The sequence below is a fragment of the Cynara cardunculus genome (genome assembly GCF_001531365.2).
Source record: "Cynara cardunculus var. scolymus isolate 2C chromosome LG 16, CcrdV1, whole genome shotgun sequence".
NCBI classification, from domain to species: domain Eukaryota; kingdom Viridiplantae; phylum Streptophyta; class Magnoliopsida; order Asterales; family Asteraceae; genus Cynara; species Cynara cardunculus.
The window spans coordinates 21,620,473-21,648,433 of NC_037543.1; the positions used below are offsets into that span (position 1 = coordinate 21,620,473).

General features: G+C 33.9%; 3 protein-coding genes and 1 pseudogene across 3 annotated transcripts; 1 reads left to right on the forward strand and 3 right to left on the reverse strand.

The window, feature by feature from the left end:
* The first annotated feature begins 2,846 nt into the window (after positions 1-2,846).
* Positions 2,847-3,254, forward strand: LOC112499704 (putative ripening-related protein 1). Its single transcript, XM_025103031.1, has one exon. The coding sequence runs from the start codon at positions 2,847-2,849 to the stop codon at positions 3,252-3,254; it is 408 nt and encodes a 135-aa protein (XP_024958799.1).
* Positions 3,255-6,534: 3,280 nt separating this feature from the next.
* LOC112529119 (TMV resistance protein N-like) lies at positions 6,535-10,042 on the reverse strand (the record flags this gene model as incomplete). The annotated part of the gene is made up of 4 exons (XM_025140193.1): positions 9,492-10,042; positions 8,163-9,252; positions 7,815-8,048; positions 6,535-7,377 (listed from the first exon to the last, which is right to left on the reverse strand). Coding segments are annotated over exons 1-4 (2,646 nt in total), but the record flags the coding sequence as incomplete, so codon positions are not given.
* A 4,426-nt stretch (positions 10,043-14,468) lies between these two features.
* Positions 14,469-18,534, reverse strand: LOC112529120 (TMV resistance protein N-like). Its single transcript, XM_025140194.1, has 6 exons — positions 18,056-18,534; positions 16,483-17,584; positions 16,174-16,377; positions 15,370-15,784; positions 14,837-15,000; positions 14,469-14,771 (listed from the first exon to the last, which is right to left on the reverse strand). The coding sequence occupies exons 1-6, from the start codon at positions 18,532-18,534 to the stop codon at positions 14,469-14,471; spliced, it is 2,667 nt and encodes an 888-aa protein (XP_024995962.1).
* A 561-nt stretch (positions 18,535-19,095) lies between these two features.
* The window catches only part of LOC112529121, a 24,372-nt pseudogene continuing 15,506 nt past the window's right edge, over positions 19,096-27,961 (reverse strand).

The window sequence follows — 27,961 nt, forward strand, 5'->3', positions numbered from 1 at the left end:
ATTCCGCCGGAATTTTTTTCAAAATTTTTTTTAATTATTTTTTAATTTAATCAAGATTTCTTAAAAAACGGGCGGATATTTTCCGGCGGCCGTAATCCGCCGGAAACTTGGAAAATCCGCCGGAAAAACCGCCAGAAAAAAAATCACCGGCGACCCTTTTTCCGGCGGCCAAATCCGCCGGAAATCCGCCGGAATTTCCTTTTTCCGGCGGATTTGGCCGCCGGAAAAAGGGGTTTTTTTGGTAGTGTTATTTTGTTATATGATTAAATGGCAAATAGTATGAAAAAATAACGTACTTTAACTTGATTCCTATTTTGGGTAACGTATTTTCAAAACTTTAATTTTAATCCCTAAAATGTAAAATTTTAAACATTTAAGTACTCGGGTAACCAGTTGAAACATTAATCGGTTACCATGCTGATATGACAAGTGATGTGGTATCCAACTCAATATTATTTACTGACACTACCAAAAAACACCCTTTTTCCGGTGGCCAAATCCGCCGGAAATCCGTCGGAAAAAGTGTTTTCCTGCGGATTTCCGGCGGATGTGGCCGCCGGAAAAAGGGGCGCCGGTGATTGGATTTTCGACGGCTATTTCGGCGGATTTTACCAATTTCCGGCGGATTCTGGCCGCCGGTAATTCCTCACTGGTTTATTTTATAAAATATTAATTAAATTAACAAAATAGTTAATTTTTTTTAAAAAAATTAAATCATTTACCGGCGGAATATTCCGCCGGAAACTTTTTCCGTCGAAAAATAATTAATATTTTCTAAAAAGAATATATATTTAAATTTTAAAAATACCGGCGGAATATTTCGCCAGAAATCCGCCGGAAACTTTTTTCGTCGAAAAATAATTAATTTTTCTAAAAAAATATGTATTTAAATTTTAAAAATACCGGCGGAATATTCCCCCGAAAATCCGCCGGAAAGTTTTTAAGAAATAATTCTAAATATTTTTTAAAAAATTAGAATTTGGAAACATTACCGGCGGACTTTGTCGCCGGAAATCCGCCGGAAAATAATATATAAATATTAATATTTTATTTTTATTTTAAAATTAATATTTAAAACCTGTATTAAAACCTGTAAATCTGTACAATATTAAAAATGAAACTAAAAAGGCAAAATAGAATTAAATATCATACATGAATTAAAGTGAAATTACAATTATTCCGCCAAAGTTGACTTTTTTAATTTCCGCCGGAAATCCGCCCGAAAAATTCCGGCGGAAATTGTCCGCCGAAAATCCCGCCGGAAATGCCCAGTTTTCTAGTAGTGATAGATATCTTAATCTAAAATTGGTTTTTATGCATCGTGGTTTATTAGAAGAAAAAGTTAATGCTTCAACTGGTTACCCAGATACTTAAATGTTTAAAACTTTACATCTTAGGTATCAAAATGAAAATTTTGAAAAAAACGTTACCCAAAATAAAAATCAAGTTAAATTACGATTAATAACCCTAACACCATATTTGGAGAAGAACAAGAACACAAATATATTATAATACAATGTGACAAAGATTTGATTCCCCCCCACACACACATATGATCACATTTGGACAATAACAAGAACAATGTATCTAAGAAAATACTTGGTTTAATGTGACATCTAAAAAGCCAAAATAAATCAATATATTACTGTTATATATATATATATGTATATATATATATATATATCACATGCTTATATGATTATAATATTTTTCATTTAATTTTAATCAATTCATTTATAACACAAATCATAAATAAGAGTTCAGATTATTGATTTTTTCCCACTAAATTGTTACTTTCTTTTATTCTAGATTAAGATTTAATTTATGAAACACTTGTCAAGTAGTTATATTTACGTACCAACAAAAACATCATTCCTACTTATTTTATCGGGTAACATTCTCGGGTATCATAATGTATTGTTGGTAAGCTTCTAAGACCAGATAAATACTTACCGGGTAAGAGTCTTTTTCCTCACTTACTATGTAAGACTCTCGCTCCTTGTTGTTTCTCTTATTTGATAAGATTCTTGGTCCTTTCTATGCTTGATTGGTAAGCACTAAACAGTAAATATTTAGCAAAACTTGTTTTCGTAAGACCCATAAGACCACTTTTTTACACTTGAAACTTCACAACAAAATATTGTGAACATAAAAGAAAATCAAACATTCATATCAAAAACACTGTGAAGGTTACCTTCAAAGCGTTTTGTTGTGAAGTTTCAAGTATAAAAACGTGGTCTCACGGGTCTCACGAAAATACACCGGTCTCACATGATCCCAAGTCTATATATATATATATATATATATATATATATATAAACACAAATTAACTATTTCTCCATGGTTCGTGCAGACATATAGAAATAAATTTTTTTCATACTTCTAAGGGTGCAAATTTTTTTTATTAACCTGGATATCCAACCCGCTATGCAAGCTGACTAATCCTAGAGCGACCACCTGCTTTGCAGATAGCCTGGAGTCACCACATTTGAACCTCCGTGGCCACAAGGGGATTTTTATTTCTCCTTGATTTGAACCTGAGACCTCGTGGTACTTTCGACCTTCGGAGCCAAGCTCAAACCAATCATGCACCACCCTTATGGTTAGGGTGCAAATTTTTTTTTTTTTTTTTTGCAATTACAAACGTGGAAAAATAATAATAGTAAAAATGCAAGGAGATATAATTAGTTTCCCTATGCCTATAAGCATTGACATTGTAATTTCAACCTAAATAACATCCAATAATTTAACCATTTGAGCACAAGACAAAAACCCCATCACTATATATTCAGTTTTCCCGATTCAGTTTTTTCACACCACAAACATACAAAAAAAATAGAGACGAAATGACGCAATCCGCAATCGTCTTTCTCGTTCTCCTTCCGGTGCTCGTTCCCTTATTCATATCGTGCATCGATGCTCAATCTAGCAATACAGATGCAACAATGACCATTAACAGCTTTGAGAAGGGTGGTAGTGGTGGAGGGCCATCTGAGTGTGACGGAAAGTACCACTCAGATGACACACCCATCGTGGCGTTGTCCTCTCGATGGTATGATCACGGAAGAAGGTGCTTTAAGTTTATAAATATTAATTACAACGATAAAAGTGTACAAGCTATGGTGGTTGACGAGTGTGACTCAAGTCGCGGGTGTCATGATGATATTGTGGACGCATCTAAAGCCGTTTGGACGGCCCTTGCGGTGCCCGGAAGTCAATGGGGTGAAACCAAAGTTACTTGGTCAGATGCATGATCACGTTTAAAGACAATTCACTACGATGCGTCAATAAAAGTCTTTCTGTTTTCTTAGTTCGATCATAGGGAACCAAGAATAAAACGAATCAAGATTATGTGTTGTGAAAGGGAATTAGAGGCTATTGTTTAAGTTCAAACCCTCTTTTCTCGAAACTTGTAACATGCAAAACACAATAAATTGTATCTTCTAAATCGATGCCGTTAATCTTCAATAGGGAAATGCGAAAATCTCTAAGGTTTATTGAAAAATACATAACGTATAAATTTCAAGGTTTGTGGTTTAAATTGTTGATTGATGTCAAAGTTGGGTATGAATCATGTCATGATTGATATGATCTTGATTAGTACGTTAAATATTTGTTCAATTATGTTAGTTTCATGTTCTTATTGATTAAAGAATTTGGGAGTTAAGTTCAAACACGTATTTGGGGTTTGAGAAAGTTTCATAGTTATTTCATTTGCTGATTGTTTAAAAGTGCATATAAAAAGTCACTCGTTGATCCGATTGATGTGTGTGGTATACCGATGGAAAAGTCTTTGAGTCTGCTACAATTCTATAGTTTACGTCCAGACCTGAATTTAACTCCATAAGGGTCAAAAAATGAGTTCCTAGAACTGGTCATGTGCAAAATGGGATTTGCACAATGTTATTAGAAAATTCATATAAAATTGGTCTTTGCTCCAAAATAGGGTGAATCCAAAACGATTGGAACCCTAAGGAATACAAATAAAACTTTTGCTTAGATGTTAACACCTAATTGTACCTCTAAATATGATAAAATGGCTCAAAATTGAGATGGTGCAAAGCTGTCAGGTACAGAGGATTATGTTGCATTACTTATTTGTACCTTTGTGCTTTAAGGTTTAGAAACGTATGTAATCAATTCCAATCTTGTCTAAATTAATTCAAGTCCAACCTTAGGATAATAAAAGATTTTTATCAAAGGGATAGGATCATCGTGCATATGTAAAATTCTAAGATAACTTGGAGTGACGTGACTTATTTGGAACATTCGGAAGAAGTATTTACTTTCTCAAAGTCCTTAAAATCTTCATTTTAGAGAATGTGTTGGAGATGCTTTTTTAAGTGGTGTTTTTTTTTTTTTCAGGTTTCATTTTTAAAGAAAAAGTAAAACAAATAAACCTAAAAATATGTCTAGCATAAATTGACATAAATATTAATCTAAATGCAGAAACAAGGTTTTATTTTCTATTTTTATAAAAATGGAACAAACAGTGAAGAGAATATCAGACATTATCATTGCCAAACACGGACATCAGATCATCATCATGAAACCAGTTAATCTTCATACAAGATTTTGAATCATGTGCGATCTCAATAGGTTATGTGTCCCAAAAGTCTGAGGAATTTGTTGTATATTTGACTCTTTCTATTGAATCCCCTTTATTTCTCCTGGGAACAAGTTCATCTTTTAAGTAATTATGTCTTTTTATGGAAAATGAAATGGTAGTGTGTCTTGACTTCCACTTCCACCATGAGGTTATGCGATCTCAATAGGTTATGTGTCCCAAAATTCTATTTTATACGACACTTTTTCCTATAAACATAAGTGTCCTATAAAAAAGATTGTTTACTATAAAATAACTAATAAGACAATTTATTTTAAAAGCATCCTATAAACCTATTTTAACGCATCTAGATAAGACGCTTTGTAGTCTGGTTCTCTGAATCTATAAGAGGTGAATCTTGTTTGGTAAAAATAAAAGTCCGCCTCTTAATGGTTTCAAAACCCTATAAATGATTTTGCATCTTGGACCTCTTGAACCATTTAGTGTCATAATTTCATGCTGAACGATTACCAAACAATTATATTTTATTTTGCATTATATCATAATAACCTCTTAACCATTCGGATCATTAAATCATCTTGCACAAAACCATTCAGCAACTGCCAAACAATCCCTAAGAATATCAGTAACAAAATTTTTAAATTTTCTTTAAAATGGGGGATCAAGATTCAAAATCTTCAAAAATATTTACATTAGACTCTAATAACTTCTAAATTTTGGAGATTAAAATATTTCATAGATTTAACGAAATATTATTTCTATCTCCTAAACATATAATCTCAGTTACTTGGAATATAATAAATTTTTTTTTTTTCCGGTAATCATCTTTAAGGATTTCCTTTTCTCTCCCTCCTATTTTGGAGAAAGGTTTTAGAGAATCTTTGGAAGCAAAAAACTTTCTGAAAATCCCTAAAATCTCCATTTTAGATGATGTATTGGAAATGGTTTTAACCTAAAATGTTGTTCTTGTTGATGAATATTTTGAAGTTCTATTTGTTGTTTTAATCTAAATGCATAAACATGGTTTTATTTTCTAAATGATGTTAAAACGATGCAGGACTCGTTAAGAAATCAAGTACGTTTTAGAGAAACAAAGGACAAACGGAAAAAATGCTAAGATTTAACAAGGTTCCGCAAAAATGTCAAGTCTTCTAGCAAGGTTAGAGATTTTCACTATTAATAAAGCAACAAGAGGAATATAAGTTTTTTATATTTATTATCAAAATAGAACAAACAGTGAAAAGAATATTAGAAATTATAATTGCCGAACAGGGGCACCATATCATTTTGAGACCAGTTAATCTTGATACAAGATTTTGAATCATGTGTGATCTCAATAGGTTCTGTGTCCCAAAAGTCTGAGGAATTTGTTGTATGTTTGACTCCTTCTATTGAATCCCCTTTATTTCTCCTAGGAACAAGTTCAACTTTTAAGTAATTATGTCTTTGTATGGAAAATGAAATGGTACTGTGTCTTGACTTCCACTTCCACCATGAGGTATGCCTCAATGAACTGAAGGATATATATATATTGCAAGTCTCCGTGGGAGTTCCATCAGACACCTCCAAAACATCTTCATTTTCCATACCCATTACGTCCTCGATAGCAATTACATCATACTTGTTGTAAATCCGACCAACTACAATGCATATTAAGAACCCACTGAATTCGTGGTACCAGTTCCTTGGAAGCTCTAACATTAATCTTCTCCTTGCAAAGTCTCTTGTTGGAATGTTATCAGCATGAAAAGAGAGACTAATGGAGTTATGTTTTCCCTATCATGATGAATATATTGTGTTTCAGTCCACATATGCAAATTAATTAATATTGAAATTCAACAACAAGATATAAAGAGTCAAACCTGAAGCATGGATTGTACTTTTCTCTCAACATCACCCAATATACTCTTCATTGGAAATGAGATTCTCCACAACCATTTAAGATTTGTTGGAAGATCTACAATTTTAAGCTTGCTGCACCCATATGCTCGGACAACAGCTATGTTTGATGGAAGATCTGGTAATTCTACAAGGTTACAACAAAATGACAGGTCGAGGAATTTGAGACTACGAAGTTCCAAGAGGCTGCAACGCAATCGTGAAAAATCATTTCCTTGTAGGTCTAATACTTGTAGGTTGGATAACTCGGAAACAACAGATGAGATGTCTTGATTTGATAAATTGCACCAACCAAGACCCAACCTTCTTAAGGGAGGTGGAAAACCTAGAAATTTCATGCTCGCGATGCCTCGATGAGGATTCTTGAAGGATGTATTATATAAATAAAACACCTCTAAACAACCTTTTACATCAAAGAGGCCCTCTGCTGGTATCTTAAGCTCTTTACAATTATCGATATGAAACTCTTTCAAATGTTTTAAGCAATGGAGGTTGCCTTCAATACTCTCTAGACTTCCGCAACTTCGCAAATCAAGAGAAAGAAGACTGGTACAATATTTTCCGATTGACGATGGTACGACTTTTATTCCAGTTCCCATCAAAGAAATCTCTACAATGTTATCCAGGTTCATTTGGATCTCCGGGAACATGCAAAGTTCAGAGCACCAAGAAAGAATAAGAGTCTCCAACTTTTTCATCCCTCTGATGGGTGGAAACATTTTAAGGCTCCTACATTTTGGCATTTCCACGGAAATAAGCCTTTCATGATATCCAATTGATGGATGAACATCTGTTAACTTGAGACAACTGTGGAGTATTATTCTTTCAAGACACGGAAGTTCGTGAAAATCTGGTGTCCTGATAAGGTTACTGCAACCAGTGAGGTCAAGCACTTTCAAATTTGGTAGATGCTGTTGTATACAATTACAAACAAGTCAACGATGGCAAAATATTAATTTTTTAGTTGCACAGAGTGTTGAGAAGCTAGGATACAGAAAGAATGATAGTAAGTAACACATATTATCCCAAAAACAAATAAAAAAGGGCATGTATCATACAAATGTAACTTCAAAAGATATTATAGATAGTGCATTTAATTCCTAACTCCTAAGATTCAATTCTTATCGACTCTTAACATTTATTTCTTCCACGACACTTAAAACTAAATTGGATCTAAAATATAACACAAATATCATTGACAAGTAAAAAGGTTCATGCTTAGCTACTTATATATTCTAATCACATTAATATTATATTCTCCCCCATTCATCTAAGTAAATAGAATATATTCTGTAAATTACTCTTTTTAATTTATCATCAACTTAATGAGAAAAACAATAAGAGTTACCTTTTCACCTTCCCAAAGTTGCTCTAGTGAGACTGAATTCAATTGTAGATAAGAAAGTTTAGTTGGTTGAAAATTTCCTGGCAATGAAGTCGCTGGATATCCCAAGCAAGAAATCAACCGAAGTTCCTTCATGTTTGCAACAACACGAGGAAAACTACAAGGAACCTCCCCCAATGTCCAAGGTTCTTGTGCCCCCGTACCCCAAACTTCTAATGCTTCAATCCAATGGTTTTTCTGTAATATAGGAACAAAATGGTGTTAGGGTGGATTTAGAGTATATTTTTATCGGTATACGTATATGCATATATAACTTATATACAAGGCTAGATTAAACATTATGGTCCTTGCCTCGTCAGGTAGAGCACATATCGTTACAACATCCTCCCACCGCCAAACCCTACTGTGTTTTTCAGGATTTCGTGGGTTTTTCTCTCGAACGACGTGGTGCCCCATTTCTTGTATCAGATCATGCATATCAAACATTCCTTCTTTTGTCACAATTATAAGAGCCTTTTGTATCAGTTCCTTTACTCCTATATCAGGGTGTAAACCACAAGCTTGAAGTATCACTATTGCCTTATCTTTCTTTTCTCTCCTAAAAAAACATGCAATTTCTAGGAACAACTCTTTCACTAGGGGTTCAAGTCCATCATAGCTAATTTTTAGTTGTTCCACAATTTTACCATGCGGGATATCTTTTAGTCTGGCCAAGGCGCTCACCCACTCACTCCCGTCTTTGTCGCAAAGAAATGAACCCATAACTTTAAGTGCTAACGGGAGCCCACCGGCATAAGAAACAACCTCTTTTGAAAGACTATCATAATCTTCTATATGGATACCATGCCCAAGTGCATGCTTGCTAAAGAGCTTCATAGCCTCGTCATCATTTAACAAGCTAATATCGTATATCACATTTACTTTGTGAGCTTTCAGTAAATGTTTATCTCTAGTTGTGATTATAATTCTGCTTCCTTCATTAAACCAATCATGTGAAGCCAATGCCGTAAGCTGGTTAGCATCATCGACATCATCAAGAACTAGCAAGACCTTTTTACGACGAAGCCTACTCTTTATCAACTTCCTTACATCTCCAACTAAATCTTCTCTTTTTTGCCTCAAAGTAAGTGAGAGAATTTCCTTCTGCAATTCCTCCAAACCATGCTTGCGTGATTCTTCCCGAATGTTTTTCACAAAGCAACAACCATCAAACTTACTGGAGATTTCATCATAAATAGCATATGCTAGAGTAGTCTTACCACCACCACCAAGCCCCCATATTCCAACCATCAGCACACCTTGTGAATCAATTGCTAACTTTGATTTCAAATCTTGTAGGCGATTCTCCATTCCAATCAGGTCTTCATTGTCGCTTGGAATTGCTATACATAATCTTTCTACAATTTCTTTAACAATGTTTTTGATGAATACTGTCTCGGGCCTGGACATTGGACATACAAAAATAAATAATAGATGCTCCAATTAGAGTTTTTACTTTATTTTTTATACTTTGTATGGATGGGTTGTAGTTATACATTCTCTAGAAATATGGGATTAATATGAAAGGTTTGACTTTAATTATCCTTTGGAAGCTTATATGATGCAAGTATAATTGTCTTGTAAAGTACAAACACCTTAAGCATTAATTATATTTTAAAAATGAAAAAAAAATAAGATTACCCATAAGGGACATGTCCAGATAGGTGCCCTGCTTCCGTAAGTGCTTTTCTCCAAGATTCAACGTTTTTCTTCTCTGTCTCGTGTTTGGAAAATGCTTCTTCGTATTTCCTTTCTTGATTTCGAATTTCCGAGGGATCAACGTGATAAAATATGGGAATAACAATTTGGTCTCTCTCAACCTTGCATTTCATAATATGTTCAAGTTCTTGCAAGCACCAAGAAGAATGGGCATAGTTTTCAGAGAATACAACGAYAGCAATMTGTGAGTCYTCAATAGCCTTCAAAAGCGATGGACGGATGGTTTCGCCCCGAGGAAGTTCTTCGTCATCCTTGAAAGTGCCGATTCCTTGTTGTATAAGAGCTGTGTAAAGATGATCCACAAAGGTGTAGCGAGTGTCTGTGCCTCTAAAACTGAGAAAAACGTCATATTTCCAAGAGGTGGGAGGAGTGGAGTGAAAAGACGACGATGAAGATGCCATCAAATGGTTAGTTTGTTTAATTTTGATACTACGAAAAGGTTGAAGAAGAGAGATCGATGTGATTTGAGAAGATGAATGAAGTGTAGTTTGTTTAATATAGATTGATGAGATGTGGGACAACACGTTTGCAGCCGCCCCACCCCATTTTAGAGGAAATTTCCTGCAACAAAGGAGGAAATTTAAAGGCCAACTATGAGATTTAAAGGTCATGAAAGGAGGCATGGCATTTTAAATTAAAAATTAAATGATAAATAAATAAATAAATAATTGTAAAGTCGACTCATTACAAAATACAAACTACGGTTGAGTTTATTTTGGATCTTGGGTTAAATTTCTATTAAAATACTATGACCGTATTCAATTTAAATTAATTGTATGATTTGCTAAGGGTACATACACTGGTACCTTCATGAACTGGACTGATCTTTAAATCATACACTCTTCGCAACTATGGTTATTTTAGGTTTCTTTTGTTCCACAATTGGAGTCAATGATTAGGGATGGTTAAGATGGATCCTTTGAGTCATTTTACACTTAAACATGACTCTTGTTTTGGTACAATCTTTTCCTAGTTATGCAACAGAGATTTGGATTGTATATGGAACAAACGACATGACATTGGATATGTAACTTGATTTAGACAAATAAGTCTATATATGCTTTCCGTATGGTTGTATGACAATACGGTGTTTGGAATGAAAACTCTTCTATTTACGTACGTCTCCATATAATCAATTTCTTTGCGAATTTCTTGAGAATGAGGTAATGAATTTGCTGGAGTTACGATACTTCTCCAAATTATTTAATTTCATCCTTAACATGTTAGATTTTGTAATTTTCTATTTAAAATAAAAAAATTTCTTCAAGTTTCGTCCTCTTCATAAAAGATGTAGGTTTGTTAAAGAGAAACTGCAAGTAGTTTGCGTGTTATATAACATTCACATTCTCATGCATTTATGAATTATTTCTCCATTTCTTTTAGGGTGAAACAGTTTGTTGAAGAGATAAGTAAAGTGGGAAATTTCACAATATGCCATCAAAGATATGTATATTTAGATCTGTATTCCTCAATTATTGGGGGGGAATTTGTGAGTTATAATTCCAATAGGAATCCCCCCAACAATTGAGGATTACGAGGAAGAGCAAGAGTACTCAGTTACCACTTACCAGGTAAGAGTTTTCTCCCTTGTTTACAGGGTAAGATTTTTGGTCCTTTTCAATCTCACCCGGTAAGGTAAGTGAGTGACATCCGATAAGCATTTAACCTGTAACCATTTGTTAAATGGTCCCTACGTCGATAAATGTTCATATATATTTCCCAAAACCTGGCTTTTATTGCATTTAGCAATTTGAGTATTTTATAGCAAACATCTCCTCATCCATTGAGCCAACCGGGTTGCACGCCAAGGGCTTTTTATTTATTTATTTATTTTACGTACATATGTGTGTGCACGTGTACATGTGTGTGTGTGTATATATATATATATATATATATATATAGACTTGGGATCATGTTAGACCAGCCTGTTTTCGTGAGACCCGTGAGACCAACATTTTACACTTGAAACTTCACAGCAAAATGCTGTGAAGGTGACTTTTTAAAACCTTCACAGTGTTTTTGCTGTGAAGGTTCGACTTTTTTAAAACCTTCACAGTGTTTTTGCTGTGAAGGTTCGACTTTTTTTAAACCTTCACAGTGTTTTTGCTATGAAGGTTACGTGTAAAAATATGGTCTCACGGGTCTCACGAAAACAGGCTGGTCTCACGTGAACCCAACCCTATATATATATATATTAGAGGACCACCGTGATCGAAAATCCTGACTCACGCTTTTAGTCACTCACCCCAATAAGTCTATCGTTTTTAGGGTTTATTTATTTTTACCATTTGTTAAGAAATCATAGAATGTGTTGTGATTTTTGCCATTTTCTTAGCAAATCATATCATAACTTTAGTGATTTTGACCATTTAATAAGAAATCATAGGTTCTCATATATACATATAATAAACGTTTCTTTATGTTTCAAGATTATGTTGAGACTTGGCAGTTGGGCAGAAGAGAGATTACGTTGGACAAGACTTGACGGAGGATCGTGTGATAATAGAAGTTAAGACTTGAGTAGATTTTGGAGATTTATATAATGCTTTTGTGTTTTATATGATCTTAGTGATTAGTTGTCTTTTAAGTATTTAGCAAAGTGAAAACAAAATTACTAAATTGGTTGACTGGAGGATCCCACATTGGTTAGAGAGGGAAACTAAGATTGTCTTATAAGAGCTACATAAATCCCCTACAAGACGCATTTTAAAACCATAAGTCCACATGTGTGGACAATCCTGCACGCTTTTGATTTCGTTCGTATCGTTATTAGAAATTTTCATTTCTAAAAATAGTTGCAAATGGAGTAGAAATCTCGAATGTAGAAATCGAGATTTGCCATAATTAAAGAAACGGGTCCGAACATCTTTCTATGATTATATATTGAATAAGCTAGTGGAAAGTGAATGTAGAGCTTCATTAAAGAAGATATTGTAAATGCAAGTTTACCTCTTTTGCGTCCTCATACAACCCACGACTTGGAATCATGTGAGACCAAGGGTTTTTCGTGAGACCCGTAAGACCAATTCTCAACTCTTGGATTAGATCTACAATCTGAATATTCATAATCACAAAATTGCCACAAGACTTCTCAATAATCACAAAATTGCCACCGTGCAACTTTAGATCATTAGATCGTTAGCTTATAAAGTTGATCAATTAATATAAATTGGTCTTACGGGTCTCACGAAAATCTCTTGGTCTCAAATGAACCCAACCCTACAACCCACAACCAGCATATACCTCCATAAGTGTCCTCAAAACATGCTTAGGTTGTTCTTTTGATTCATCCAATTCTCTATGAAACTACCGAGGATCACCGATTAGCTTGAATTAAAAGTGTTTGTGCGCACTACAACAAAATTGATTTTATAGGACGTCTAAAATATAGAAGCGTCCTAAAAAAAATACTTTATAAGAGTTAAGTTTATAGGACCAAACCAAAAATCATCAATTTAAAAGTGTTACAATTGGTTTATATGACGTTTTAACAAAAAAATTTAGAAAACTTTTAAAATAAAGTGTCATATTTTACTATTTTATATAACACTTTTTCCTATAAATGTTCTATAAAAAGGTAGTTTGCGGTACACTTCACAAAAGTGTTCTAGCTAATAAGACACTTTATTTAAAAAAAAAAACATCCTATAAACCTATTGTAACGCATTTAGATATTATAGTTTGCTTTTCTGGATCGCTAAGAGGTTAATTTTGTTTAGGAAAAATAAAAAGCCCGCCTCTTATTGCTTTCAAAACTCTCTGAATAATTTTGCATCTTGGACCTCCTTAACCATTCAGTGCCGTAATTTCACGGTGAACAATTACCAAACAATTAAATTTCATTATCATCCTGCATAAAACCATTAAACAACTGCCAAACAACCCCTAAGAGTATCATTAACACATGTTCTAATTTTTTTTATAATAATAATGATCAAAATTCAAAATCTTCAAAAAGAAATTACATTTAAGTCAAACAACTTCTGAATTTTGGATATCACAATAGTGATTATATGATTAAAATATTTCATGTACTTAATAGAATACTATTTCTATCTCCTAAACATTTAATCTCAAGCAGTTGGAATATAATAAAAAAGATATATATTTTTTTTTCTGTAATCATCTTTAAGGATTTCTTTGTCTCTCTCTCCTTCTATTTTTGATAAAGGTTTTAGAGAAGCAAAAAACTTGCTCAAATCCCTAAAATCTCCATTTCAAAAGAAAAAAGATATATATATTTTAGAGAAGCAGTTGGAATATAATAAAAAAGATATATATATTTTTTGGAGATGCTTTTAAGTGGTGTTTTTATGAGGTTTTATTTTTTAAAGAAAAAAGTAAAAGAAATAAACCTAATATACTGTTCTTGTTGATGAATATTTTGAAGTGTTATTTGATGTCTTAATCTAAATGCAAAAACATGATTTTATTTTCTAAATAAAAGTTAAAACGATGCTTAAGAAATGAAGTAGGTTTAAGAGAAATTAAGGAGAAAGGGAAAAAATGCTAAGATTTAACAAGGTTCCGCAAAGATGCGTAACCTTCCAGCAAGGTTAGAGATGTTCACTATTAATAAAACAACAGCAGAAATATAAGGTTTTTTTTATTTATCAAAATGGAACAAATAGTGAAAAGAATATCAGAACTTATGATTGCCGAATAGGGACACCATATCATTTTGAGACCAGTTAATCTGGATACAAGATTTTGAATCATGTGCGATCTCAATAGGTTCTGTGTCCCAAAAGTCTGAGGAATTTGTTGTATGTTTGACTCTTTTTATTGAATCACCTTCACTTCTTCTAGGAACAAGTTCAACTTTAAAGTAAGCATGTCTTTTTATGGAAAATGAAATGGTAGTGTGTGTTGACTTCCACTTCCACCATGAGGTATGCCTCAATGAACCAAAGGATACATATATATATAGCACATGCATCTGTTATCCCAAGCCTCCTTGGGAGTTCCATCAGACACCTCCAAAACATCTTCATTTTCCCTACCCATTACGTCCTCGATAGTAATTTCATCATACTTGCTGGAAAAAATCCCACCAACATTAATGCATATTAAGAATCCACTGAATTCGTTGTACCAGTTCCTTGGAAGCTCTAACATTAATCTTCTCCTTGCAAAGCCTCTTGTTGGAATGTTATCAACATCAAAACAGAGAATGATGGAGTTATCTTTAATGGCATTTCCCTATCATGATGAATATACACATTAGTTAATATTAAAATTCAATAACAAGACATAAAGAGTCATACCTGAAGCATGGATTGTACTTTTCTATCAACATCACCCAGTATACTCTTCAACGGAAGTGAGATTCTCCACAACCATTTAAGATCTGTTGGAAGATCGTCAATTTTAAGCTTGTCGCACTGATATGCTTGGAGAACAGCTATGCTTGATGGGAGATCTGGTAATTCTACAAGGTTACAACAAAATGAAAGGTCGAGGAATTTGAGACTAGAAAGTTGCAAGAGGCTACAATGCAATCGTGAAAAATCATGTCGTTGTAGCTCTAGTACTTGTAAGTTGGATAACTTGCAAAGAATAGGTGAGATGTCTCCAATTATCCAATTGCACGAACCAAGACCCAACCTTCTTAAGGAAGTTGGAAAACCAAGAAATTTCATGCTTGTGATGCCTGGGTGAGGATTCTTGAAGGATGTATTATATAAATAAAGCACTTCTAAACAACCTTTTTGATCAAAGAGGCCCTTTGCTGGTATCTTAAGCTCTTTACAACCAGCGATATGAAACTCTTTTAAATGTTTTAAGCAACCGAAATTGCCTTCAATACTCTCTAGACTTTCGCAATATCGCAAATCAAGAGAACGAAGGTTGGTACAATATTTTACAATTGACGAGGGTACAACTTTTATTCCAGTTCGATCCAAAGAAAGCTCTTTCATGTTGTCCATGTTCATTTGGATCTTCGGGAACTTGCGGAGCTTAGAGCACCAAGAGAGATCAAGAGTCTCCAACTTTTTCATCCCTTTGATGGGTGGAAACATTTCAAGGCTCATACAGGATGGCATTTCCACAGAAATAAGCCTTTCATGATATCCAATTGATGGATGAACATCTGTTAACTTCAGACAATAGTTGAGTTTTAATCTTTCAAGACATGGAAGTCCGTGAAAATCTGGTGTCCTGACAAGGTTACTGCAACCACCGAGGTCGAGCACTTTCAAGTTTGGTAGATGCTGTTGTATACAATTACACACAAGTCAACAATGACAAAATATTAAGTAACACATATTATTCCAAAAACAAATAAAAATGGGGCATGTATCATTCAAATGTAACTTCAAAAGATATTATAGACAGTGCATTTAATTCCTAACTCCTARGAATTCAATGYTTGTCGACTTTTAACATTTAGTTMTTCSACAAAACTTAARACTAAATTAGATTTAAAAYAGAACACAAATATCATTGATAAGTAAAAAGGTTCATGCTTTAGCTACTTATATATTCTAATTACATTAACATTATATTCTACCTTGTTCGTATAAGTAAATACAATATATTCTGTAAATTACTCATATTTATAATTTATCATCCACTTAATGAGAAAAACAATAAGAGTTACCTTTTCACCCTCCCAAAGTTGCTTTAGCGAGTCTGAACACAATAGTAGATAAGAAAGCTTAGTTGGTTGAAAATTTCTTGGCAATGAAGTTGCTGGATATAGAAAGCAAGAAATCCACCGAAGTTCCTTCATGTTTGCAACAACACGAGGAAAACTACAAAGAAACTCRCATCGAACTTTTAATGCTTCAATCCAATGATTTTCCTGTGATAGAGGAACAAAATGGTGTTAGGGTTGATTTAGAGTATCACTTTATTGGTATACGTATATGCATATATAACTTATATACAAGGCTAGATTAAACATTACGGTCCTTGCCTCCTCTGGTAGAGCACAAATCGTTACAACATCCTCCCACCGCCAGATCCTACTGTGTTTTTCAGGATTTCGGGGATATTTCTCTCGAACAACGTGGTGTCCCATTTCTTGTATCAGATCATGCATATCAAATATTCCTTTTTCTGTCACAGTTATGAGAGCCTTTTGTATCAGTTCCTTTACTCCTATATCAGGGTGTAAACCACAAGCTTTAAGTATCACTGTTGTCTTATCTTTCCACTCTCCCCTAAAAAAACATGCAATTTCTAGGAACAACTCTTTCACAAGCGGTTCAAGTCCATCATAGCTAATTTTTAGCTGTTCCACAATTTTACCATCCGGGATATCTTTTAGTCTGGCCAAGGCGCTCACCCACTCACTCCTGTCTTTGTCACAAAGAAATGAACCCATAACTTTAAGTGCTAATGGGAGCCCACAAGCATAGGAAACAACATCTTTCGAAAGGCTATCATAATCTTCTATATGGTTACCATGCCTTAGTGTATGCTTGCTAAAGAGCTTCATAGCCTCTTCATCATTTAACAAGCTAATTTTGTATATCATATTTACTCCATGAGTATTCAGTAAATGTTGATTTCTAGTTGTGATTATAATTCTGCTTCCTTCCTTAAACCAATCACGTGATCCAGCTAATGCCTCTAGCTGGTCAACATTATCGACATCATCAAGAACCATCAAGACCTTTTTACGACGAAGCTTTGTCGTTATCAACGTTCTTACATCTCCAACTGCTTCCTCTCTTTTTTGTTTCAGAACACATGAGAGAATTTCTTTTTGCAATTCTTTCAAACCATGCTTGCGTGATTCTTCCCGAATGTTATTCATAAAGCTGCAACCATCGAAGTTGCTGGAGATTTGATCATAAACAACACGTGCAAGAGTAGTCTTACCACCCCCACCAAGCCCCCATATTCCAACCATCAGCACACCTTGTGAATCGACTGCTAACTTTGATTTCAAATCTTGCAGGCGATCCTCCATTCCAATCAGGTTCTCATTGTCGCTTGGAATTGCTATACACAATCTTTCTAAAATTTCTTTAACAATATTTTTGATGAATATTGTCTCGGGCCTGGACAATGGATATACAAAGATGAGTAACAGATGCTTTAATTGAGAGAAAAGGTAATCCATTCATTAAACAAGGAAAATGAGTCCAAGTAAAATCAAGCGAAATTGACCAAAACAAACATTTTACTCAACAAAGTTTCCAAAAAGAGGTGATTCCACAATTGGCATGTTCGGCTCTGCAAGTAGCTCAACTGGATCCAAATATGGATCATCGGCTCCTCAAGTTTGACCAAAATTTTGAATTCTTGGGAACGTGGATCTCCACTTGCGGAATTGATGATATTTTGGATACTTTGATGAAAAAATGGCTAAAAAATGAATTTTGTAAAGTGAAATAGCTATTTTGGTCAATTTCCCTTTCATTGATCCAATACAACATTTTAAAAATTGTATAACTGTATGGATGGTTTGTAGTTGTACGTTCTCTAGAAATATGAGATTTATATTTGAGAAACCAAAAAGATAAGATTACCCATTGGCGACATATCCAGATAGGTGCCCTGCTTCCATAACTACTTTTCTCCAAGATTCAACGTTTTTCTTCTCTGACTCGTGTTTGGAAAATGCTTCTCCGTATTTCCTTTTTTGATTTCGAATTTCCGAGGGATCAACGTGATAAAATATGGGAATAACAATTTGGTCTCTCTCAACCTTGCATTTCATAATATGTTCAAGTTCTTGCAAGCACCAAGAAGAATGAGCATAGTTTTCAGAGAATACAACGATAGCAATCTGTGAGTCTTCAATAGCCTTCAAAAGCGATGGATGGATGGTTTCGCCCCGAGGAAGTTCTTCGTCATCCTTGAAAGTGCCGATTCCTTGTTGTACAAGAGCTGAGTAAAGATGATCCACAAAGGTGTAGCGAGTGTCTATACCTCTGAAACTAAGAAAAACGTCATATTTCCAAGAGGTGGGAGGAGCGGAGTGAAAAGACGACGATGAAGATGCCATCGAACGGTTAGTTTATTTAATATCGATACTACGAAAAAGTTGAAGAAGAGAGATGGATGTGAATTGATGATATGAGATGTGAGACTACGCGTTTGCTCCACCACATTTTAGAGGAAATTTCCTGCAACTTGTCTATTAATTTAAATACGATTCGTTTGCAGCCCCACCCCATTTTAGAGGAAGATATAAAGCATAAATTAATTAATTAATTAATTAATTAAATCAACCATTCTGAGAATATGGTACGGAATATAAATCATAAATTAATTATTTAGATAAATTCCATGCATAATTAAATTAATTAATTCAAAATTAAATAAATTAATATAGTTTAATAATATAAACATTAATTGATTCAGAATTAAATAAATTAATTCCTCAAGTGAAGAAAATCGATTACGATATCTCATATTAACGGTGAAAAAAACTATCTGAATCATTTTGTATCTTGGGTCTCCCTTAATCATTCAGTGTTCTAATTTCGTTGTAAGCAATTACCAAATAATTATATTTCATGAGAGCTTCTTAATCATACTGACCACTTAATCATCATGCACTAAATCATTCAACAACTGTAAACAGCTCCTGCAAAAATTTTGTATTCAATTTAAATTAATAATTAAATCTCAATTCATGGTAATCTATATATAAACCTTATTTCTTCTCCACATTTCCTTTTCTGCTTTCTCTATTTTAGAGAAGGATGTAAGAGAATCTTTGGGTAAAAAACTTGCTCAAAATCTCCATTTTGGATCGAGAATGTGTTGGAGAAGCTTCAAGTAGTCCTTTTTTTTTAATCATGTTTCATATTTGAAAGGAAAAATAAAATAAATAAACATAAAATACGTCCATAAATATTGTTCTTGTTTCGGAGTGTTATTTGTTATTTCAATTTAAATGCAAAAGCATTGTTTTATTTTCTAAATGAATGTTAAGGCGATGAAGGATTCAAGTAGGTTTAAGAGAAATTAAGGAGAAAAGGGAAAGAATGCAAAGGTTTGGAGATGCTCAAAAGCATTTACCTCAGAATTCTTAAAAGATAACTCATAAAGCATAAGTTGTGACTTTTTTATATCGTTTTAAAATCATATAAAGTAATATGTTAGATGTACAACTACACGTATTGCAATTTTCAACTTTTATGTTCGGATTTTTACTTTTCAGAATCTCTCCTAAAAAAACCCGCCTCCTAGATTCTAACGCTCTAAAGAGGTGCTTGGTTAGAGATATTGAACAATAATAAATAAGATTGGAAATAAAAAGAAAGTGTTTGGTTTTATATAATATAACTTCCTCGAGAAACCTAAATTCTCATTCCAAATTAAGCCAAAGGAATGATTTAGCATTTGTTTGTCTTTTGCACTAACTACTGATGGAGAAAAAATAAAACAAAGAGAAACACAACGGAATCGAATTACATATGGACCATAGATACTCCCGTTATTCAAATCCAAGGAGGAATAAAAATCCCCTTGTGGCCACGGAGGTTCAGATGCGGTGACTCCGGGCTATCTGCAAAGCTGATGGTCGCCCTGGGATTAGTCTGCTCGCATAGCCTGTTGGATATCCACGTTAATCAAAAAATTAAAACCAAAAGAATAGATTCATAAACAAATTGCTTCATTCTATTCTCGTTGTTAACATATAATCAATTTCTTTGCGACTTTCTGGATCTAAAGGTTAATCCCATTGAAGAACTATGTCGAAAAAGGTGAATTTAAAGGTTTTCTTTGAGAATGAGATAATGAATTTGCCGGAGTTGCAATACTTCTCCAAATTATTTTATCTCATGTCATGCTATGTAACGGAAGCCAAATAAGCTCAAGCTGGAAAATCTAGCATCACGTTCATTCATATTATATGTTCACAAACAATTTGCGGTGAAGTACACAAATTCTATATTGTTACAAGGTCGATCTACTTACAAATTTATGATTATGCTTATTTGCAAAATCATTGAGATATAATCTTGGTTATTGTTACATGTTGCATTGTTCTAGTCAGGAATAAAAACAATAGTGATAAAATGGCTATATTGATTTTAAATTTATAGTTTGAAATCAGATGGGTACATTGAAATATCACTTGAGAAGTTTGAGCAGATAGAAAGTTGATTCTTATACCTATTGGAATAAGGGTCACACATCAACGAAATGTATATATTGATCTGTATTCCTCTATTGTTGAGGGAATTTGTGAGTTATAATTATATTGGGAATTCCTCCAATAGTTGAGCAATACAAATTTATATGCACATGTGTGGCACTCATCCTCATAGGTATATAGCATGTTGTCAAATTTCCTACATACACTTTTTTAAATGAAAGCTTCACAAAAGGGGTCTCTTGTTTCCTATGATATCGTATCCAACAACAAAGGCTGACACTAATAAATATGATATATGCATAAAAAACAAAACTCAACTTGTAAAAATAACCATGGATATTGCAAATAAGCATGAATATAGTTAGTAAGTAGAGAGACAATATAGAAGCATTTGTGCAATTTTTTGCTTCAAGTGCACAAATGCTTCTATAAGGTTATGATTAGTAAAGAAAAACTATACGCCTACGAGCAAGAGCAAGAGTCACCACCCTCAGTTACCTTGGTTAACATTATTGAGCATCAAAACGGATTTGTTGGTAAACGTCTTTTACATGGTAAAACACTTAGTAGGTAAGAGTTTTATCCCTCATTTACGGGGTAAGATTTTTTGTCCTTGTCATTTTACGCATATATACATATTTGTGAGTGCGTGCATATATATATATATATATATATATATATATATTAGAAGACCGCCCTCATCGAAAATCTTGAGTCACGCTTTTAGCCACTTACTCCAACAAGTCTATCGTTTTTAGGCTTTATTTATTTTTACCATTTGTTAACAAATCATAGAACATCCATAGTGATTTTTGCCATTTTCTTAAGCAAATCATATCATAAAGTATTTTCACCATTTAATAAGAAATCATAGGTTCTCAGATATACATATAATAAACGTTTCTTTATGTTTTCAAGATTATGTTGAGATTTGGCAGTTGGGTAGAAAAGAGATTACGTTGGGCAGACTTGACAAAGGATCGTGTGATAATAGAAGTTAAAGTGAAAAGTGTAAGAAAAGATTTGGACTTTTCACAACGTCTAGTTAGTGTTGATCTAATGTTTCAGATTAAGTCTAAGATAACCCAATTGAAGGGTTTTTCCAATTGATCATCAATTACAATTGATTCAAGAATGAAGATCTCTTTTTACTATACCCAACTCTGGCAAACTTTGGGGATTTATATAATGCTTTCGTGTTTTATCTGATATCAATGATTAGTTATCTTTTAAGTATTTAGCAAAGTGAAAACAAAATTATCAAATTGGTTGATTTGGTTTGGCCCATATTTAAGGTTCTCATACAACGCCTGACTTGCGGAAATGTCTGCCAATACTAGAAGAGTGCTCTAGAACGTGAAAAGTGAATGTAGAGCTTCATTATAGAAGATATTGTAAATGCAAGTTTACATGTTTTATGTTCTCATACAACCCACAACCGGCATATCCCTCGATAAGTGTCCTTAGAACGTGCTTAGGTTTGATTCATCCAATTTTCTAATAGTGTTACAATAGGTTTATGAGACATTTTTAGACGTTTTAACAAAAAAAATTAGAACACTTTTAAAATAAAGTGTCATATTTTACTATTTTATACGACACTTTTTCCTATAAACATAAATGTCCTATAAAAAGGTAGTTTACAGTACACTTCTCAAAAGTGTTATATTAGCTAATAAGACACTTTAAAAACATCATATAAACCTATTGTAACGCATTCAGATAAGACTTTTTATAGTGCGATTCTCTGAATCGCTAAGAAGTGAATATTGTTTGGTAAAAAATAGATATCCGTCTCTTGATGTTTTCAAAATTCTATGATTTTGCATCTTGGACCTTCTGAACCATTCAGTACCATAATTTCATGTTGAACAATCACCATCCAATTATATTTCATTTTGCATTATATTATAAGAACCTCTTAATCATTCAAACCACTTAATCATCTTGCACAAAATCATTTAGCAACTGCTAAACAACCCTAAAAGTATCACTAATAGATTTTTTAAAATTTTCATTAAAACGAAGGATCAAAATTTTCAAAATCTAAAAAAAAAATTACATTCAACTCTATTAAAATATTTCATACATTTAATAAAATATTATTTTTATCTCATAAACATTTAATTTCGGTTAGTTGGAATATAATAAAAACATATTTCATTGTTGATGAATATGTGAAGTGTTATTTGTTGTCTAATCTAAATGCAGAAACATGGTTTTATTTTCTAAATGAATGTTAAAACGATGCAGCATTCATCAAGAAATCAWGTGGGTTTCAGAGAAAAATTAAGGAGAAAGGGAAGAAATGCTATGATTTAACAATGTTTGGCAAAGATGCCTACCCTTCCAGCAAGGTTAGAGATTTTCATTATTAATCAAAGCAAAAAGAGGAATATTTTTTTTCTTTATCAAAATGGAACGAACAGTGAAAAAAAATATCATACATTCTAATCGTGGAACAAGTCCGGCATATCATCAGGACACCAGGTAATCTCGATACAAGATTTTGAATATAGGTTCTCTGTCCCAAAACGAGGAATTTGTTGTATGTTTGACTCTTTCTATTGGATCACCTTTACTTCTAGGAACAAGTTCGACTTTTATGCAACTACCTTTTTGTATGGAAAATGAAATGGTAGTGTGTGTTGACTTCCACCATGAGGTATGCCTCAATGAACCGAAGGATATATATATATAGCAACAGTATACCTCATCCCAAATCTCCTCGCGAGTCCCATCGGACACCTCCAAAACATCTTCATTTTCCCTACCCATTACGTCCTCGATAGTAATTACATTATTCAAGGTGTCAAAGATCGCATCAACTTTAACGCATATTAAGAATCCACTGAATTCGTTGTACCAGTTCCTTGGAAGCTCTAACATTAATCTTCTCCTTGCAAAGTCTTCTAATCGAATGTTATTACCATGGAAAAAGAGACGGATGGAGTTATCTTTAATGGAATTTCCCTATCATGATGAATATTATTTTGTTTTAGTCTACATATACAAATTAATTAATACTAAAATTCGACAACAAGATATACAGAGTCATACCTGAAGCATGGATTGCACTTTTCTCTCCACATCATCCAATCTACAATTCATTGGAAGTGAGATTCTCCATAACCATTTAAGATCTGTTGGAAGATCTACAAGTTTAAGCTTTTCGCACTTATATGCTAGGAGAATAGCTATGCTTGATGGGAGATCTGGTAATTCTACAAGGTTATAGCAATATGACAGGTTGAGGACCTTGAGACTACGAAGTTGCAAGAGGCTGCAATGAAATCGTGAAAAATCATTTCCTCTTAGGTCTAATACTTGTAGGTTGGATAACTCGCAAAAAACAGATAAGATGTCTCCATTTATCCAATCACACGAGCCAAGACCCAACCTTCTTAAGGAAGGTGGAAAACCAAGAAACTTCATGCTTCTGATGCCTGGCTGAAGATTCTTGAAGGATGTACCAGATAAATCAAGCACCTCTAAACAAGTTACATCAAAGAGGCCCTCTGCTGGTATCTTAAGCTCTTTACATCCAGCGATAGAAAACTTTTTCAAATGTTTTAAGTGATGGAAGTTTCCTTCAATACTCTCTAGACTTTTGCAATCTCCCAAATCAAGAGAAAGAAGGTTGGTACAATACTTTCCGAATGACGAGGGTACAACTTTTATTCCAGTTTTGTTCAAAGAAAGCTCTACCATGTTATCCATGTTCGTTTGGATCTCCGGAAACATGCAAAGTTGAGGACACCAAAAGAGAATAAGAGTCTCCAACTTTTTCATCCCTATGATGGGTGGAAACTTTTTAAGGCGGGTACAAGATCCCATATCCACAAAAATAAGCCTTTCATGATATCCAATTGATGGATGAACATCTGTTAAATTGACATAATGGTCGAGTTTTATTCTTTCAAGACATGGAAGTCCGTCAAAATCTGGTGTCCTGATAAGTTGTTTGGAATGACTGAGGTTGAGCACTTTCAAATTTGGCAAATGTTGTTGTATACAATTACAGACAAGTCAACGATGGCAAAATACTTTTTTAGTAGCATAGAGTGTTGAGAAGCTAGGATACACAAAGATAGAAAGTAACTAATACAAATTAATTATATTATTCCATAAAAAATTAAAATGGGGCATGTATCAAACTCGGGGAAACATCCTCTTCTAATTTTTGCAAAATGTTCGGAAAAAACCACCTATTAAAAATACACAATCGGTTTGATATATAAACTAACACAATAAAATCACTTTTTATTACAACGGAATGCTTTTGTCACTACTTTATAATTCTAAAGAACATTTATAATTATGAATAACATTTAGTTCTTTCAGGAAACTTAAAACTAAATTAGATTTAAAATAGAACACAAATATCATTGCTTAGTAATTACAGGATTATATAAAGTTGCCTAAGGACACCGACATTCAACCACATCAACTTTCTGCACCGTTCATACAAGTAAATAGACTATATTATGTACATTAGTTATATTTATAATTTATCATCCACTTTGCTTAATTAGAAAAACAATAAGAATTACCTTATAACCCTCCCAAAGTTGCTTTAGCGAGCTCCATTCCAACCCTAGATAAAATAGGTTCGTTGATTGAAAATTTCCTGGCAATGAAGTTGCTGGATATACATACAAAGAAATCCACCGAAGTTCCTTCATGTTTGCAATAGCACAAAGAAGATTACGAAAAGCCGCCTTCTCTTCCTCCCCTTGATTCCACACAAACCCAGTTCTTATTGCTTCAATCCTGTCATTTTTCAGTAACAGAGAAACGAAATGTTGTTAGGTTGATTTAGGCTATATCTTTATGAGTATACGTATATCATTCACGGAATATATAACTTATATAAGAGGCTAGCTTAAACATTACAGTCGGCATAGCACATATTGTTAAAACATCCTCCCACTTCCAAACCCTGTTGTGTTTTTCTGGATTTTGGGGGTTTTTTCCTCGAACGATGTAGTGTCCCATTTCTTGTATCAGATCATGCATATCAAACCATCCTTCTTTTGTCATAGTTATGAGAGCCTTTTGTATCAGCACCCTTACCCCTATTTTAGGGTGAAAACCACAAGCTTCGAGTATCATCCATCGCTCATCAGGGTTTCTTTTTCCCCTAAAAAAACATGCAATATCTAGGAACAACTCTTTCTCCTTGGCTTTAAGTCCATCATAGCTAATTTTTAGCGTTTCCAATATGTCATCTTCAGGGATCTCTTTTAGTCTGGCCAAGGCGCTCACCCACTCACTCTTGTCTTTGTCACAAAGAAGTGAACCCAAAACCTTAAGTGCTAACGGGAGCCCATGAGCATAAGAAACAACCTCATTCGAAAGACTATCATAATCTTTTATATGGTTACCATGTCGAAGTGCATGCTTGCAAAAGAGCTTCATAGCCTCGTCGTGACTTAACAAGCTAATATCGTATATCACATTTACTCCATGAGTATTCAGTATATGTTGATCTCTTGTTGTGATTATAATTCTACTTCCTTCATTAAACCAATCACGTGATCCAGCCAATTCCTCTAGCTGGTTAGCATCATCGACATCATCAAGAACCAGCAAGACCTTTTTACGACGAAGCTTACTCTCTATCAACCTGCTTACATCTCCATCTACTNTCAGGGATCTCTTTTAGTCTGGCCAAGGCGCTCACCCACTCACTCTTGTCTTTGTCACAAAGAAGTGAACCCAAAACCTTAAGTGCTAACGGGAGCCCATGAGCATAAGAAACAACCTCATTCGAAAGACTATCATAATCTTTTATATGGTTACCATGTCGAAGTGCATGCTTGCAAAAGAGCTTCATAGCCTCGTCGTGACTTAACAAGCTAATATCATATATCACATTTACTCCGTGAGTATTCAGTAAATGTTGATCTCTTGTTGTGATTATAATTCTGCTTCCTTCATTAAACCAATCACGTGATCCAGCTAGTGCCTCTAGCTGGTTAGCATCATCGACATCATCAAGAACCAGCAAGACCTTTTTACGACGAAGCTTCCTCTCTATCAACCTTCTTACATCTCCAACTACTTCCTCTCTTTTTTGTTTCAAAACACATGAGATAATTTCTTCTTGCAATCCTTTCAAACCATGCCTGCGTGATTCTTCCCTAACGTTACTCATAAAGCAGAAACCATCGAACTTGCCTGAGATTTGATCATAAACAACACGTGCAAGAGTTGTCTTACCACCACCACCAAGCCCCCATATTCCAACCATCAGCACACCTTGTGAATCGATTGCTAACTTTGATTTAAAATCATGCAAACGATCCTCCATTCCAATCAGGTCTTGATTGTCACTTGGAATTGCCGTACACAATCTTTTTGAAATTTCTTTAACAATATTTTTGATGAATATTGTCTCGGGCCTGGACATTGGATAGGTGATACGTACTAAGTATTTAGTACGTAAAATACCTTTTTATTCTCTTTTAGATAGGTTATTTTCTATTCATATCCCAACTTTGAGTCATTTTATCTCTTTTCTCTGTTTTTATGCTAAGAAGAATGATGAACCTGTTTTTAGTGGATTTTGGTCTAAATTGATCTTATTTTGGACAGATTGGAGCAGGTTGATGCTGTGGAAATGTGGTAGCATGACCTGATGGCTGATAGARAGATGGATGAGACTTAGAAGTGATTGACATGATATGGGATGACATTTGAGAGGCTTCTAAAGTTGCATTAGCTGTATTTTGCTCAGATTAGCTGGAGCATTACAAGACTAATTGTAGTTACTTTCTAAATATTAGTTTACCTCTATTGTACTTTTAGTTTGCTTTATTGTCCTTTTAGTTTCTTTAGGACTAGTTGTGTGTGAATTGTCTATTTTGCCCCCATAAATCCTTGGTATAAATAGGGGTTGTTGGGAGGAGTTTAAGACACACCTCACACCTCATCTTCTATTTTCTCCTACTTTTCTCTCAAGTAGTTCTCCCAACTACTTGGAGAATAAGTTTCTTTCTCTAAATATTATAAATCCTTTGGCATTTCAAGTTTCTTTAATCGCTTTCATTTACTTGCTTTATTTAATCGCTTTATTTATATTATCGTTATTTATATTCCGTCTTTTATTTATTTACGCTAACTTGCATTTTATTTCCGTCATTTATTTATTACGCTTTCCGCATCTTTATTATTCCGTCATTTACATTCCGTATTTACTTTCCGCATTTACATTATGTCTTTATTTACCGCAATTTATATTTCTCGTTATTTACTTTTCGTCATGAGTAGCTAATTTTATTAGCTCGGGTGTATGACGAAAAGGGTGAGTTTTTAA

Coding starts and splice junctions, on each gene's coding strand:
- LOC112499704 (XM_025103031.1), top strand. CDS start 2,847: ATGACGCAATCCGCAATCGTCTTTCTCGTTCTCCTTCCGGTGCTCGTT.